General features: G+C 38.6%; 1 protein-coding gene across 3 annotated transcripts in view; it reads left to right on the top strand.

The window, feature by feature from the left end:
* Nucleotides 1-14,591, top strand: part of SRBD1 (S1 RNA binding domain 1) — a 197,806-nt gene extending 183,215 nt beyond the window's left edge. For all 3 annotated transcript variants that reach the window (XM_059134567.1, XM_059134564.1, XM_059134566.1), the window contains exons 20-21: nt 9,853-10,037; nt 13,701-14,591. In XM_059134567.1, coding sequence (XP_058990550.1) covers nt 9,853-10,037; nt 13,701-13,990 — 475 coding nt within the window. In that variant the 3' untranslated portion in view covers nt 13,991-14,591. The remainder of the gene's footprint in view (nt 1-9,852; nt 10,038-13,700) is intronic.
* The last annotated feature ends 2,532 nt before the right edge of the window (nt 14,592-17,123 follow it).

Here is a 17,123-nt window from a genome sequence, read left to right on the forward strand (position 1 = left end):
AATATTTACTTGAGGAGGGGGGAGTCATCTATACAAAGGCCCAGTAATATTTAGTCTTAATTTACTAAAAACTCATATCAGATTTTTAAGAACAGAAGTTGGTCAGTGGGCACAAACTTTCAGTTACACATTAAGTTCTGGAGATCTCATGTACAGTATGGTAATTATAGCTGTGTTATAATACATACTGTGTACTTGACAGTTCATAACTAGATCTTAGATGTTCTCACCACATAAAAGAAATGCTAATTATGTGACAGGATGGATGAGTTGCCATGGTGGTAATCATTTTGCTGTTATGTAAGTATATGGAATCAACTAGTTGTATACCTTAAACTTATACAATGTTATATGTCAACTGTGTCTCAGTAAAGCTGGGAAAAAGAGAAACAAACAAGAGTAAAATTAAGCCAATAGATACACAGAATTCTGTGATGAGATAAATGGTTAAATGGATCCCAGCCTATTATAGTCTAAAAGTAGTTGGGGCTAGGGTTTGGGGAGGCTCTGTAGAGGTCCTGCCTTGCTCCCTGCCATAGAGCTACAATAAGTCAAGCCAGAGAGTGACAGGTGCCCCATGCTGAAGACCTTTAATGAGTGAGCACATCTTAACCTCTGTTTCTTTCCCATTCCTGTTCAAGGATTTAGCATCTCAGAACTCTTCTTTTAGAATTGCACTCAGGGGGCACTTGGGTGGCTCAGTGGGTTAAGCCTCTGCCTTCAGCTCGGGTCATGATCTCAGGGTCCTGGGATCGAGCCCCACATCGGGGGTCTCTGCTCAGCAGGGAGTCTGCTTCTCTATCTCTCTCTCTGCCTGCCTCTCTGTCTACTTGTGTTCTCTCTCTCTGTGAAATAAATAAATAAAATCTTAAAAAAAAAAAAAAAAGAATTGCACTCAGGGTTTTGTCATACTCTTTCCAAACTTAGCTTTCTGCCCAGCAAGGAAGGAAGTCTTTCAGCTAATAAACAGCTGTACCACAGGGAGTTTAGATTGTTCTTTTAAAAAGCAAAAAGAAAAACACAGCAGCAGCAGTACAGCAGTGACATTCGCAGATTTGATATTCGTAGTTTTGACCGGGAGCAACCCAGAAGGCACATGACTTGAAGTGATTTGTAATTTTTCTGAGCAGTAAGTCACTTAGCCTACTGAATATACCTAGCACACCTCCGCACATCTAAAATTCACCTCGGTTTTCTTCTGCATTCGCATGCCAGCTAACTTCTACAATGATAAAAACATGTTTCTTTGTGGGAAGCTTGCCTGACAAAAAACCCAACTACAAATTCTATATAATAAGTGAAGATTAGGTAAACAGATGTAAGAAATTATTTGCAAATTTGAAAGTTCTTACATTTTTCTGGACTTGCCCACAAGAGTTGGCAGCATTCGGACGTGAAAATTAAGGCAGAATCATTGCTGACTTTTGGTAAGTGATGTCTTAGCATGTTTATCAGTCAGTTACCCCCCTCCGTAGCTCCTATAGAGCTATGATTAGACAGCCATAGACGGCCTTTTAGGAAGAGGCCCAGCATCATGAAAAGGAAGCCAAACCTAAACTATAAAGATGATAAAAGGGCAAATTATAAAGGTGATTTTTTTCTTCTTATTCGTAAAGCCTAAAAACGTCATACTGTAATTCCCAGGAAGTAGCATTTATCATATTTTCAAAACTGCCTTCACAAAAGAGAAAAATGATGAAAGAGAATCTAGCCACTTGACTAAGCTGTGGGGTTCTTAGCAACTGACTGTCATGTCTCGTGTCTTACATGCTGTTCCAACCCCCACTACCCTGCCATGAAGTTCAAGGCAAGGCTGGTAGAGAAAACTAGGAAGTTGAAGAATTCTAGGTACTGCCTGACTTTCCCTTTGCTCATTCTGGAAGCAGTATAATACCAGACTGCCTGGATTCAAATCATGCCTGTTTGAGCTGGGAAAGTGATTTAACCTCTCTGTACCACAGTTTCCTTGTCTGTTAAGTGAGGATAATAATAGTACCTACTTCATGAGATGACATGAATTAATGTATCTAGAATTCTTAGCACCTGGGAGAAAGTAACCTGTTGTTGTTGCTGTAATTATTCTTACTGATGTGTTGTCAAGTTCATTTATTTATTTATTTATTTAGGTAATCTCTACACCCAACATGGGGCTCGTACCCATGACCCTGAGATCAAGAGTCACATGCTCTTCCAGCTGAGCCAGCCAGATGCCCCCCTTATTGCTGTTATTTTTGTTGTGATTGCAGAGAAGCTGTCAAACTGAGCCATTAAAGAAAAGGGGGGTGTGGTTTACAACTGTTGGTCTCCCAGAGAAAAATTGTTTTACCATGTGATCGGCTATAATTTGGGTCATTGAACATTGTTAATTACATTAACACTAGGGTCTTGGGACTAGAGAAAATGTTGTGGTTTCTCTGCTTCGTATGTGGAGCAGCCTATTAGCACCAGTGGAGGAGTGGCCAGGAGTTACCAGCCAGCCACAGCAATGTGCTTGCTTCAGTCTCTTTTATCTCAAGAGTATTGGCCCTCTCCTTCTCTCCTCTTCTTCAGGCTTAGATCACTCAGTCTGGAGCCTGAAACTCAGTAGGGTATTGATCTAGTGTCCCATTATCTCCCTCCTCCCTTTCCTGTCCTGTCTCACTATGGATTTTAACGTTAGCCTGTCTTCTAACTTTCTGTGTGACCATAGGCAAATTACTTTGACCTCAATTGCATAGTCTTTAAATGGAATAAAAATGTCTCTGCCCATTCAGAGGCAACCAGGGGTTTTATGGAAATGACAGATGTTAAGCATTTTCAAATTCCTTGAAAGGGGGATTCTTTGACAGGACGAAACTCATTGTAGAAAGGCTGTTTTCCCAAGGAAAATAGTCCTTACTCTGATACATAGGCTTTATAGCCTAGTAGCGCCAGAGTTGTTTTAATTCCAGCTCTGCCATCTAGCCTAGTGGTTTTGAGTACCACTTTTTTATTTGCCCTCTTCTTTCAAATACTCACAAGCACTAATCCACGTTATGGCTTTACAGCCAGTAAATTAAATTATATGAATTCTAAACACAGTGTTTTTGAGCTGTGTGAGTCTACAGCCTTTGAAACCACTAACTTAATTTTGTCCAACTCTTACTGAGTAACTCAAAAAGAGCCAAACTTTTTCCTTTTGAATTTGGTTTGAAAAATAATAATAAATTGTTCCCAGGCAGTGGTTCTGGGTGCCAAATTTTATCTAGGATCGAAATCTTCTGTCTATACTGAATATTCCCCAAAGTAAAGGGTTAAGGAGTGTTAATGAAGAGATGATCTATGACAGCTTTTACCTTATCTCCAACCTTGTGGTCTCAGCTGTGTGACTTTGGGCAGATCATTTAATCTATCAGAGTTTTGATTCCTTGATCTGCAAATATATCTCCACAATAAATTTTTGAGATAATTAAATGAAATCATCTTCATTGAGCACTTTGAGAGTATGCTTATCTGCATATAAAATCCTACCTCTTAAAAGAACAGATTTAAGTGGAAGAATATTTATTCTGACATACTGTCGTTGCTTAAAATAAGACTCCATAAGCTCATTCAAGGCACAGGCTCTGTTACCATCTTCCATAGTCTTCTTCCACAGTAAATGCTTAATGAAGAAAGCTGAGTATGCTTTTCTAAATTATTTTTTCAGATGCTTCAGAATGCTTCAATTTTGTCACATTCCTTGAAAGAGCCTTGATATTTTAGCAGATTTTTATCATTTAAGGGTATGTGTATGTGTGTGTTTAAAACAACCAGACTCAATGGAAGGGGGGTGACCAAGCCAAGTATATAGGGTTGTTGGGTTTTCTCTGGTTCTTTTTATTGGAGGGGGGTATTGTTGTTTTAAAAATGTAAGAAAATTAATATTTTTCTTTGTTGCTTAGAAATTTATTTCTAAAGCTGTTCCTAAAACAGGATTTTAGAAATTTTTAGGGTAGTAATCACATCATTTCAATACATGATGTTTTCTGATTTTTATGTATCATACTCATTTCGATGTATATATATACACTTTTGGGGTGTTTTTTTAAAAAATATTTTTTATTTATTTATTTGACAGAGATAGAGATCACAAGTAGGCAGAGAGACAGGCAGAGAGAGGGAGGGAAGCAGGCTCCCCACTGAGCAGAGAGCCCAATGCGGGGCTCAATCCCAGGACCCCGAGATCCTGACCTGAGCTGAAGGCAGAGGCTTAACCCACTGAGCCGCCCAGATGCCCCTGGGTTTTTTAATTATAGTTTTAATTATCATCACATAGTGTACCATAACCTAGCAAGTGGGTCTGAAATAGGAAAAACTACATAAAAATCAATACTACAGCGTGCCTGGGGAGTAACTGACTCTTGATTTTGGATCAAGTCATGACTCGGGGTCCTGGGATCCAGCCTTGTGTCAGGCCCCGCACTCAACAGTGGGTCTGTTTGAGGATTCTCTGACTCTGCCCCTCACCCTGCTCATGCTCTCTCTCTCTCTCTCTCTCTCTCTCCCAAATAAATGGATAAATCTTCTTTAAATCATTGCTGCTTACTTTTTGTGGCACTGCTTATTATTTCACTGATCTTAGATGTTTTGTGTGGTACAAATATATAAGCACATTGTAACTGGATTTTTTTTTTTTAATAAAGCCAATTCCCTATACTAAATTGCTAAAATAAAACAGCTTTCTAAGGGTATGTTCTCCTATGTACAACTAATACAGCATGCATGCTGTATCCAGTTTCTATGCATGTACACCAGATCTTTGAAAAAGAAGGAAACATTTAGTAAGTTATTCAGAAGTTAGAAGCAGGTAACAGTCTGATGCTTATAAACCAAGTCTTTTGGAAGACAAACTGCATTTCCTAATCTATGACAGCTTCTTCCTTTCAATTCCTCTTGTTTTTGTTTTTGTTTTGTTTTGTTTTGTTTTCCTGCTACTCATAAATGCAAGAGTGTGTTTAGATGCCAGGGGAGTCGGAGTGCCTGGGTGGCTCAGTGGGTTAAAGCCTCTGCCTTTGGTTCAGGTCATGATCTCAGGATCCTGGGATCGAGCCCCGCATTGAGCTCTCTGCTCCTCAGAGAGCCTGCTTCCTCCTCTCTCTCTGCCTGCCTGTCTGTCTACTTGTAGTCTCTGTCAAATAAATAAAATCTTTAAAAATATATATATATATAGATGCCAGGGGTGTATTTAGATGCAGGAAGTGCTCAGATGCAGGAAGGGCTCCAAAGACCCTCCACGTGATACCACGCCAATGTGGGTAAAGATGTCCCTGGCTGCTGCCTGGATAGCTGCACCCCATTTAAAATTACCCTCTCACATTAAAGTCTGTAAAGGCTTTCAGAAAAATTCCTTTATCCTTTCTGAAAGGGTTGCGTTGTTAAAAGTTTATCTGCAGTTTTCAAAAGCCAGTTAGCTGTAAGTTCTTGTGAAAAATTGCTTGCTGTCAATTTCTGTGGTAGATTACATTCTCAGGAAAGCCATTTAAATATTGCCTTCTGATCTACCAGCTTCTGCAATATGGTACATTGTTCCAAAATGTCCTTGCATTCTACATGGATTTACCAGTACTTGTAGATTTTGCACAAGCAAAGATTTTTTTTTAAGGATTTTGGCCCAGTTCAGTGTCTTGGTTTCACAAAGAGGTTAAAAGTTTGAAAAGATTCTTTGATGATTAAAGTGCAAATCACGTTGCTGCCCTTTGCCTTGGCTGCTGAGACAGCAGATGTGGTAAAGCCGGCACTCTCTCTTTAAGTTGAACTAAATGTGCGCTGCTGTGTGTTCCTGTGTGTAAATTCAGCTCCCTGTAGGTGGTGTGAAAGGAGCAATGGGTCTCTCTTTTTTTGCCACATTGGAATTTATATTTAGTCTTTAATATTAAGACCTAGTAGATTTTAAAAATACATATTGAATCTGTGGTTTTGGTGTTAACAGATTATTATTAACTTTCATTTGTGTCCCACCACTTACTCTATACTCTCAGTTAAGAGGGCCGGGTTTCCTCGCTAGAGTACAAGCTCTCTTTTTAGATCATTGAGCATCTCCCTGAATTACAAATTATGACCTGCTTTGTCTGTACCTGCTTATTTATAAAATGACTGCTCTTGCATTGAATGTTTTGTTTATTGATATAATTACAACTGAGTAAAACTAATGGATAAAAGTAAGCCAGTATGAAAGTCTCTCTTGGAACTGTTGAGAATGGGTAGCCAGCCATAGGCACCTTGCCCTTACAACATGGTTCTTTCTGCTGTGTGTTGGGCGCACCTCCCCCCGCCCAAGTACGTGCTAATAGTAAGTTGTTCTTAAAGTGATGGGCTTGCATTACTATGGTTCTTCTGTGCTCTGTGGGGTCCCACAGTACTTTAATATAGAGAACCCGGTCCTGGGCTCCCATACTGAATAGGTATATCTGAAGTCTTACAAAGCTTGAGAATTTCATATTCTTTGGAAAGGATCTTACAAAGACTTTCTCCGAAGGGGAAAAGCATTGCATTAGTAACAAGTTTCTGTAGAAAATATCAGAGATTTTAGGTTATATAAGCATTCTGCTTGAAAAACAGGCATTATCTCTGCTGCAAGTTCTGTATTTTAACTTTGTGCAGATGTGCGCTAAAAGGACATGATGTGCTTATTTGTTGCATTTATGCTACTTTTGGAACTTTAAGTAAGATGGATGAAATTACATATTAAATAAAAACAGAAGTTCAGGCCGCAGTCCTTAGCAAGCTGAAAAAGCCCTGCAGAGACAGTGGAGAAAATGATGCTATGACTTTAACAATGCATCAACTTTTGAGAGAATTGTCTACATAAACGCATTTATATAGTCATTTCTTTGGAATTTATCGGTATTAGCTGTCTCCTGTTTAAAACTAATCTGCCATTAAATCGTGTTGGTGAAATGTTGGCAGAAGTATTGTGTTTTATATCTTAATCTAACATATCACTTATTTTGACGTAACTGCAGTTATAAACAGACACACACTGATGTGTATGGCATGAAACTGTAGTCCGTGAAAATAACTGTGCGGCCTTGGGCCAATTATTTAACTTCCCTGAACCTCAATTTTCCTTTTCTGTGTGATAGGACACCCAGCTTTTAGGATTCTTGTTAGGATTGAATGAACACCTCTGTCAAGCACTCGCCTAATGCCTAGCACTTACTTGTAGGTACTGGGTTCCAAGCTTAATAAAATGCAGTTTATTTTTATATGGTATTTTCGAGGCAGAAAGCATTTTATATTGAGTGTGATTTAACGTACCCAATTCTAAAAAACTCTGTATTGCATGTTACTTATCAACCTTAATTCCAGGGCCAAAATTCAGAAAATGCAGCATAAATTTTTCTTAGGCTCTTTACAGATTGCATGTTTCTTGAGTGATTACCAGGTATAAAGCATTGTTTCCTGTCATTTACGGTTGAATATATTTGAAATCCAGGAAGGTAGAGGTTGATCTGAATTCTGTTCCCAGTTCATTTTATACATATTTTATGTATACATACATAAATTCATTCATTTATAGTCCCACCCCGCTTTGGTTTTTGCTATTTTCCTTTTTCTGTAAGCCTGTTGTAACTTGAAGAAAGTTTTCAAAATAAAGTAGCATTTGACTTTGTTCCATAGTCATTTAAAAATAGGGTTGATCAATATGAAGCGTTAGCTAGGAGCACAATTTGGTACTTTTTTATCGATTTCAGTTACCAGTGCCCTCAGGCTTCCGTATGTGAGAATGAAAATGATATATGAAATAGGCACCCGTGTTAAACAGACCAATTTTCTTCTTACATCTGCAACCACTATAAACAGAATTCTTTATATGGAAGTGACTTTGGTAGCAGTTAGTGTCTCTCTCTCTCTCTTTCTCTCCCTCTCTCACACACACACACACACACACACACACAACCTTAAGACTCCAAACAGCCTCTTGAGCCAGTGTTTTTGTTACTGAGGCCAAGACTTACACAGTGATTTGGGAATTTTCTGCCATTTAGTTAACTTTCATTAATTATGAAATGCAGAGTTATAGATTTACAGCCCATGAATATGCTTTGGCATTTTAACAGTTGATTGTAAGCCAGAATCTTGAGGATTTGAAAGATATTCTGTTGAATAGCTAGTTGCAGACTGATCAAGCCAAGAGGATAAATACCAGGGCAGCCTGCTCAGGGCATGCATTATTGAGAAAGTTGTGCAGAGAAGTTGGCTGTGGCAGAAGTTGTCATGTGTCATCTGTCCCGTCAGAGCTTCAGCAGCTGTTCCCTGTCACCAGGGCCCTTATGTGCTACTGGTTGTCCAATAGCACTAACAGACACTGGCTGCCTCTCCGTTGGGCTGTGGAAGCCATGGACACACATACATTGTATGTCTTACTGGCCACCAATTTGAACGGAAGCTCATTTCTAAAAAGAGATATCAAGAACTAATTCTTTGGTCTTCTGTTAGACTACTAACCAAAATATATTCTCAAGAGAGTTAGTTGGGATTTTGGAGAATCTAGGTTTTTGACTAAATATATGGTTGGAAATGTAGGAAGATTGTCCATTTGAACCCAAAAGGATGCCCTGAGTGAGAGATGAGAGTGCATTCTCCACCAGATGCCAGACGAGGACTGCATGATCACTGAAGAGGCTCTTCTGGTTGAACACAACTTAAAGACTGGAAATGAAAGCATTCCTTTTGTGATAATGTAGCAACCTGCCAAATGGGATACATCCCAGTTCTGATGACAGACAAGCCTCCAACAGTTTCCTTTTTCCCTTCTTGTGTGCCAGAGACATCCTTAGAGGAAAGGATTTGAGGGCATTAGTATCACTGTCTGTCTGATTACTGTGTTGACATGTTTAAAGTGCCATTAATCATAGGAAATGGAACTTAATGATGTCAAAAAATACCCAGCCAAGAACTATCAAGAAAGTAAGCTACAGCCCAATATTCAGATGAAATTGAAGGGGGAAATGGCTTAACCCTTTCTTTTTTTTTCCTTAATTAACTTATTACTGAATTCCAAAGCTAAGTAATTCAGAGGCAGCAAGCAAGGGAAATGGTAAACATTGCAAAGGGAAATGGAGAAAGACAGATATTTTTTACTTTGTGAATATTGCAGCAATAATTTATATAGTATATAAAAATAATACTCATCTCAAGATTATGTAATTAAGGTCTTACTTGCTTCCACACCTTCCATTTTTATAAGCAAGTTACTTTTTCTTTTTGATATCCCCTCCCATATTTTTCCTGTGGACTCTCAATACTTAATATACCTGATAAAGTTTAATCCACAGTGAAGCTTGACTGTCAATGGAATTTGAGAATTAGTAGGCTGACAGTATACTTGCACAGGTAACTGTCATCATAGGTATTCAAAAGTAAAAAGCAGTGATATGGCACACGAATAACAGATTTTCATTTGTCAAAAAGCTGGCAGTGCTTACTGGATATTTTTCGGGACTTTGAAATCATCAGTTCACTGTTTGCATCTTAGCTAATTTAAGTATTTGAATACTCCTAACTCAAATTTAGGAAACATGAGATAAACATAGGTATCCTTATTTAGAAAATATGTTTGATGCTAAACTCTAATGAACATTCCACTGTAAAGCATTTCTGATGTTGATTTTGAGAAGGTGCTTTTTTGGAAAAGAGCCCAAGAACCTAAGTCCGTCCCCCTCCTTTTTTTCTAAGACAGGTCATTCATTATGCCATGAGACACAGTAGATTTTTAATTAAGACTGATTGATCAGTTGATTGATGATATATGGATCTGAGATTAATGAATTTTAGGGTGACCTATATAGAGAGTTTGGAAAATAAGTAGTATTATTATTAATAAGTGCTGGGGTTTTTTTGTCCCTGCAGGTTTTTGTCCTTCATCAAAGGGACACTGCATGATATCGGAAAGCCTGAAATGGAACAAAAAATAAATTCATTCCTTGAAAAGGAAGGAATAGAGAAAATTGCAGAAAGTTTGCAAACAACAGTTCACACCTTACAAGTCATCATAGATGGTCTCAGCCAGCCTGAAAGCTTTGACTTTCGAACAGGTAAATAATTAAATTTGAATAATAGCACCTTTCATTTACATATGCCACATTGTTTTCTGAGACCCTCACAACAAACCTCTGCTGCAGGCAAAACTGAAATTATTATCCATTCTGTACATGCAGAAATTGAAGCATCGTGCCCTGTCTTCAAAGTCATTGCAGTTGGTTAGTATCCAGAGCCAATACAAGAAGCCAGGTTTCCCGACTCCTTGTCCCATGCTTATTTTCCATCACACTAGACTAAATGCCTCACACATTGCTGTTGTGTTCATGGAGGCACACACTTTTCATAATCCTTTTGTAAGCTCTTCTTATTTTGTAGGAGCCGGAAGTCCAAGGTAAGGTATGCAGTTCATAAACTAAAAAGTGAATCTTCTTCCTAAATTGCAAATTTCGAAGTTCCTAGATTCTATGTCAGTGAACACATTCAACAAATAAGATACTATCTCTCTGTTGATTTTCCTTCTAATTAAAAGAGCTCTCAGCTTTCAGTGTAGGTAGATGATGAGGGAAGTGTAACAGACATAGTTATTGAGAGCAATGGCCCAATAAAAAAGAACTTAAGGTATTAAGTGACCCATTTACTAAGGAAATTTAAATAGGAAGCTCTGAGTTTTAAATGAATCTGCACTTGTCTCAGTCTCACAGTCAGTTTTAGGATACCATGTTTAGGCTGAGTTAGGCTCTGTTGAGTGGGTTAGGCATGCTTCTTTGTGAAAAGATTTAAAGGAGTTTAAAAATACACCCAGTAAGGGACGCTTGGCTAGCTTAGTCAACTCTTCATCTCTGGGTTGTAAATTCGAGCCCCACAATGGGGCTAGAGATTACTAAAAAATAAATAAAGTTAAAAAAAAAAAACACACACACACACAAATACCCAGTAAGTTCATTATACTATTCTATCAACTTTTCTGTAAGTCAGAAATTATTTTTTTTTAAGTTGGAAAAAAATGTGTAATAAGATCTATGACAAAAATGTGGGAACAGGAGCCTCCAGGATGGTCCACCCAAAATGGATGTTTCAGTAGACAAGTCCATCTCTGTTTAGGGTCCTGATGCCCTTGTGTGTGAATTCCCTGGGTATTGTTTAGCAATGATTCTCAAACAGGGTGGGCTATAAGTCTGGTATGCCTAGGACACCATTAGAAGATGAGTGAGTATGCTCTATCTAGCTGCAGGCCTCCTGTACTGGGTTTCCTTGATCATTTTTCTGTCTTGGTGTTGATTGCTCCGTTATCCCGGTTACAATGCAGACTCAGAGCGAAAATCAACATTCAGATTATACGGTTCAATTAAACAACCAACTGCTAAGTAGAGGTCCTCACCTTGTCATGCCCTTAGTGAGCAGAAACACAGATGCACCTGGGCTCTGGACTGAGCTTACCAGTTACTGCAGTGTTTATCATTGTGACAAGTGAAATTTCAAATAAGTCTCTTTAAACTCACTTTGGAATTGACCTTTGCCCTAGTGTAAGTCACAATTTTCAAAATTGGACTGTCTGAAAGCTTTTATTTTAATACTAAAACTATCCCTAAGGGGGAAGGCAAACAGTCATATTTTTGAAGAGGCAGATAGTATTTTGAATGTTTCTTAATTACTATTTATAAATGTTACATCTTTCCTTTTCTTCATTTTCTCAAAAGTATTTCCTTCCTTGATGCCTCTTTCTTTCACTGAACTCATCCTGTCTTCTGACAAAATTGATTCTATTTTATTAGCACTCTGGTTGCCTATTAGTTTCTATATTTGAATTCATCAGAAGCAGCCTAGTGACAGCTGACTGATTATGTAGCCTTGGCAATCAAAGTGTTAAAGTTTGCCTGGTACATGGAGGATTTTCTGATTTCTCAGTGGCCCAGGCTGTCTTCAGGAACATGTTAAGTAGTTCCTGACTCTGATTTTCCATGCAAAATTAAACTAAGCAGCTGATCAGGAACCCTTTGGGAATCTGTAGCAGCTGGACCTCTATAAAAGAAAAGAATTTCCAAGCATAAAAACAATGCCTGTGAGACCTCAGGGACCATCTACCTCTGCCCTGATCAATGACTTAGTTTCACCTTGCTTTGACACAGTGTCTGCCTAGTGTAATATTACAACAGGTTTTTTGCTTTTGGAATCTACTACTTTGGTGTCAGGGAAAATTGTATAGAATCAATTCCAGTTTTTGCGTGTTCCTTTTTTTATGAGGAAAATGAGATTTGAGATTTAAAAAGGGTTTGTTTGTTTGTTTGTTTGTTTTATGGGAAAAGGGTGAATGGGGGGGGGACTTGATTTCAGAATAGGTGGACTGGGGGAGGGGAACCAAGAGGTGGCCAGTTGTTAATACAACTGTAAAGGATAGCTTTAACAAGTAATCAGGATCAAGCCAACAGCTGTGGAGGAAAAGGAAGTGGGATGGGTGGAGGGAAAATGAGGCCTTAGTAAAAGGAGATTCAAGCATAGAATGTTCTTTGTTATTAGAATCAACATTCAGTAATCCTAGGAAAGGGGGCCAAGAAGAGCATGAGAAAATGGAATCCACAGATAACCCAAAAGCCCCATTTGGACTGTTAGTACTACCCTTCTCCCTCATAAAACATTTTTTTTAAAGATTTTATTTATTTATTTGACAGAGATCACAAGTAGGCAGAGAGGCAGGCAGAGAGAGGAAGGGAAACAGGCTCTCCACTGAGCAGAGAGCCCGATGTGGGGCTCAATCCCAGGACCCTGGGATCATGACCTGAGCCGAAGGCAGAGGCTTTAACCCACTGAACCACCCAGGCGCCCCTCATAAAACTTTTGTTGTTATTTTTGTTTTGTTTTTACTAGAGCCATGATTCCTTGGTATGCTTTATACCCACTTTGAGGCGGGGGGAAGCTGGGGTTAATGAACAGGGAAATGTACACTGTGGCCAATAAGAAAATAGGATTGTAAGGAACTTGAGAGCAGGGATCTGTGTGACTTCATCTTTGTATCTCTAGCACCAGTGGATTGCCCGTATAGATCATCAGGAGCTAATAAATGTTTAATGAATTAAACTGAAAAAGGAGAAAGAAAATTAGGAACTGGCTGATCTGGGTTTCTGAGCCGTAGATAATCAAGAATGTATTGAGTTTTGATTGGCCATGTATATTCAAAATGGATAGAAATTGATTCCTGAATTCCAAATTCATGGGGGGAAATGGAAGAGAACATTTTAATTTCATCTACATTTGACTAAATGTTGATGTACTTTCTGCCACCTTTAAACAGTTTAAGAATTCAGGTACTAGAAGAAAAAAATCCCAATTTTCTGTCTTTGAAGGTCTTAACTATCTCATTGTTTGTGATTTGGCTTTATATATTCATTGAGCAATGATATTTTCTCATCACCTCCTCATAAATAGGAAAATAAGACTCTTGGCTTCTCAATCCTTATGTATAGTGCTAATGTTTGCACATGCTAATGAGATAGCTTTTGAGGAGAAGAAAGTGAGTAAATTTTCTCATATTGTTCCTACCAGGTGAATGCTGCTTCTCCAATTAAGATCATTTTCTCTGAAGGCAAGCCTGGATTTCAGCTCCTTTTATGTCCCCTCTCAATGCTGACTAGTGGTCTGAGCATATTTACCAATGTATATTGTGTCTAGGAAGTATAGTACCTACTATTTACACTGTCTTTTTTTTCCCCCTTTTGTTACAGATTTTGATAAACCTGATTTCAAGAGAAGCATAGTCTGCTTGGAAGACCTGCAGGTTGGGACAGTTCTCACAGGCAAAGTCGAGAATGCTACTCTGTTTGGAATTTTTGTAGATATAGGAGTGGGGAAATCAGGGCTGATTCCCATACGCAGTGTAACAGAAGCAAAACTTTCTAAAACAAAGAAGAGAAGGAGTCTTGGACTGGGCCCTGGAGAAAGAGTGGAAGTCCAAGTACTCAACATTGACATCCCCCGATCGAGGATTACTCTGGACCTCATTCGGGTGTTATGAGTGTCGCACTAAAGCTCAAACACTGATTTTATTTTCTCATTTCTAGAGATGGGCAAGAATAGGTCAGGTGTTTGTGACTTCTAGGTAGCAGATGAGAAAGGATTCACTCAATATCAGAAGTATATTTCAAACACTTTCCTTACTTTTTTTCTGAACAAGTAGGAAACTAACAGCTCGATTTCTTTTCCCCTTAAAGAAAATAACTAATAGACATCCTCATGTGGTTTTATTTAGTAATGATTTTCTGACCCAAATTTTATTTTTTGTACTTCATCTTTGACTCCTTTTGCATTTTGTATAACAGATTGTCGTTTGATTTCTACTTGCCAGCTTGCCTTGCTGGACTTGTATGGAATTGTTTTCTTGATTTGAATTGTACAATGTTTCTTGATGTAGGGCAGGCAGTGGTTAGCCCTCCCTTTTTACAGATTTTTTTAATCATGACTTTTGGACTTGATTCATGATTTTCTCTTGACAGCAAATAAAAAAGATGCCAATTAGATAGGTCCTGATGTGTTTGTAAACATCAAGTGAATGGCGCAGAACATTTCCAAGAAGTATATATATGTTGATCCCTACAATAAAGTTCTGTGGATAGTGACCTTGTTTTTGTTATGTTGATTCAGTGAATGACCGAGGATTAAAGATGTGGCACATATTCATGCAAATTTCATCTAAGCCAACTGTGCCTTTGGGCAAGAGGGAAGCCTCTGGAAATTTGAAGAATGGCATTCAGTTTGACTTAGCACAGAAGGCATTTTCTTTCTTAAGCATTAGGACTAAACTTCAAATGGAGAAGGAAATGGCCTTCCTAAAGATTGACTGTAGATCAGGTATGAAGGGGCTAGAAAAACAAGTATATAAAGTGACTCTTAACTCTGTTTTTATTCAATGAAGATGTTAAGTATTAGCATGACCATTCAGGGTCAAAACTATTTAAATAGAGCCCACACTGGACTGGGTCTTGTCCATTCTAGCTGCTCTGGCTAATTGGCTTAATGGAGTCAATTGCATGACTAAATGAGTACCTGGTTTTCTCCATGTGTAATGAGTGGAAGATGCTTACTAAAGAGGGTGATCAGTCCTGCTTTTTAGCCTGGGACAATCCTAGTAAACACTCACTGTCCTGGTATTGTACTTCTTTTTATTCCCCAACTGCCCCATTGCTCATAATAAATCATATGATCATCTTAGTAGTATAGTCTCTTGCAGAGTGGTAAATTGGACTGAGCAGTTCTGCCTGGTAGTTTGCTAATCTCAAAATATTGAATCTTCGAACTGGTTGTACATAGATGTTTTTAATACAGTAGCTCCCTTAAGAGTTGTGTAACTCAAGCCTTGTTTTCCTGACAGTTTCATTTCTGAAATGCTTTCCTTTCTTTCTTACTAGTCTTCAAGTGACAATGGAGTTGAACTTCCTACTCCTTCCAGTGTTCTTCTTGGTTCATAATATGTAGATCAGTGATGAGTACTATGTACCCAGAGAGTCTTATTCTGAATCTTGCAATGTAATTTCAAACAAATGCTTTTTTTTTTTAATTGAGGCATAATTGGCATGTAACTTTATATTAGTTTCAGGTATACAATATGATTCAGTATTTGTATGTATCTCAAAATAATTACCATAATAAATCTAGTTAACATCTATCACCATATGTAGTCAAACAAATGCTCTTTGGGAAGAGGCCTTCTCCTTGGCCACTTTGAACACCTGAACCAGAGCAGTGGAAGCAGCTCCGCTGACCTGGTAGTAAGCCCTTGTAGACACAAGGAGAATGTGATACTGCAGTAGGTTGTATGCTTTGTCCTCTCTAGCCCAAACATGGTGGAAGCTCTATAAGGTCTAGCCTGGGCAAAGTGGGGCATGTCTCATTCGTCTTGTACCCCTAGAATGTAGCATGGCGCTTGGTGGTCAGTATGTTCAATTAATCCCAGTCCCTATCCTACCGATAATCCACAGTGTGCTTTTGATCTAATAGCCTTTACTTCTCTGGGCCTCCTTTTCCCAAGTTTAAAATGGGGATGACGGTATTAAAGCATTTATTCTCCCAGAATTTACTGGTGGCCTCCTGAGTGCCAGGCATGGTACTGACCATACAATTATGATGGAAAAATAGACATCATCCTTACTATTATGGAACTTAGAGTCTGCTGAGGAAAAAAGAATCATTAGCCGAGAAATCACATACAAATATAAAATTACAAGCAGGATGAGCAGTATAATGGTGACAGCATGTAGTAGATAGGTTTACCTAGTCAGAAATGTCAGAAAATGTTTCAGTGGGGTTTGCCTGAAATGTGAAAGATAACCAGAAGTTAACTAGGACAGATATCTTGTTGACCTTATAAGAGTTGTTTCTGATGAATGGTTGGGGTTGAGAGCCTGTTTGGAGTGGGTTTAAAAGAAAGTGGAAGGAGTTAAATTAGGGATAGCGAATATAGACAATTTGTTCAGAGGCTTGGCTGTTAAGCAATAAGAGAAATAGTACAGTGGTTAGAAGGGGAGAATGAAGTCCAGAGAGAGTTCTTATATTTTTTAAGAAGAAATAATAATATATACAAATGGAAATGAGCTAGTAAAACTGGAAAATTTGAGACAGGAGACAGCGAAGAGTCACTGGAATGATATCCTTGAGTGAATGAGTTTAGGCAGAATCTGGTGCACAGTGGCTAGTCTGAGATAGAAATACAAACAGTCTGTCTGTGTCAACAAGAGAAGATCGTATGGGCCCAGATGTAGGTAGGAGGATGTGATGGGAGCTCATTGAGGGTCTCTTCGGGTCGCTTCTATTTTTCTCATTGAAATAAAAAGGAAGGTCATCATAGGAGCCTAAAGATCTAGAGTAAAGGAAGTTGGAGGTAAGAGAAGAAAGAAAAAGGAAAGGAAAGGATAAAAGAGTGAAAAGCCTTGGGAAAGAGAATATGACTTCCAGGCAGTGTTAAATGTTCCACTGAGGGGTAAGGGTCAGTCAAGCATAGGATCAGTGCACTTGCTTATATATTCTTCTTCCACCATGGCAGCTGGGTGGGCACAGTTGGAAGGGTGAGTCTAATCAGGTTTGGGGGTTTGCCAAGCAAGTAAAATGGACAAAAAGGCAAGCAGTTGAGGGCATGTAGACAAAGAAATTGTTGA

The sequence above is a fragment of the Mustela lutreola genome, chromosome 9 (genome assembly GCF_030435805.1).
Source record: "Mustela lutreola isolate mMusLut2 chromosome 9, mMusLut2.pri, whole genome shotgun sequence".
Taxonomy (NCBI): domain Eukaryota; kingdom Metazoa; phylum Chordata; class Mammalia; order Carnivora; family Mustelidae; genus Mustela; species Mustela lutreola.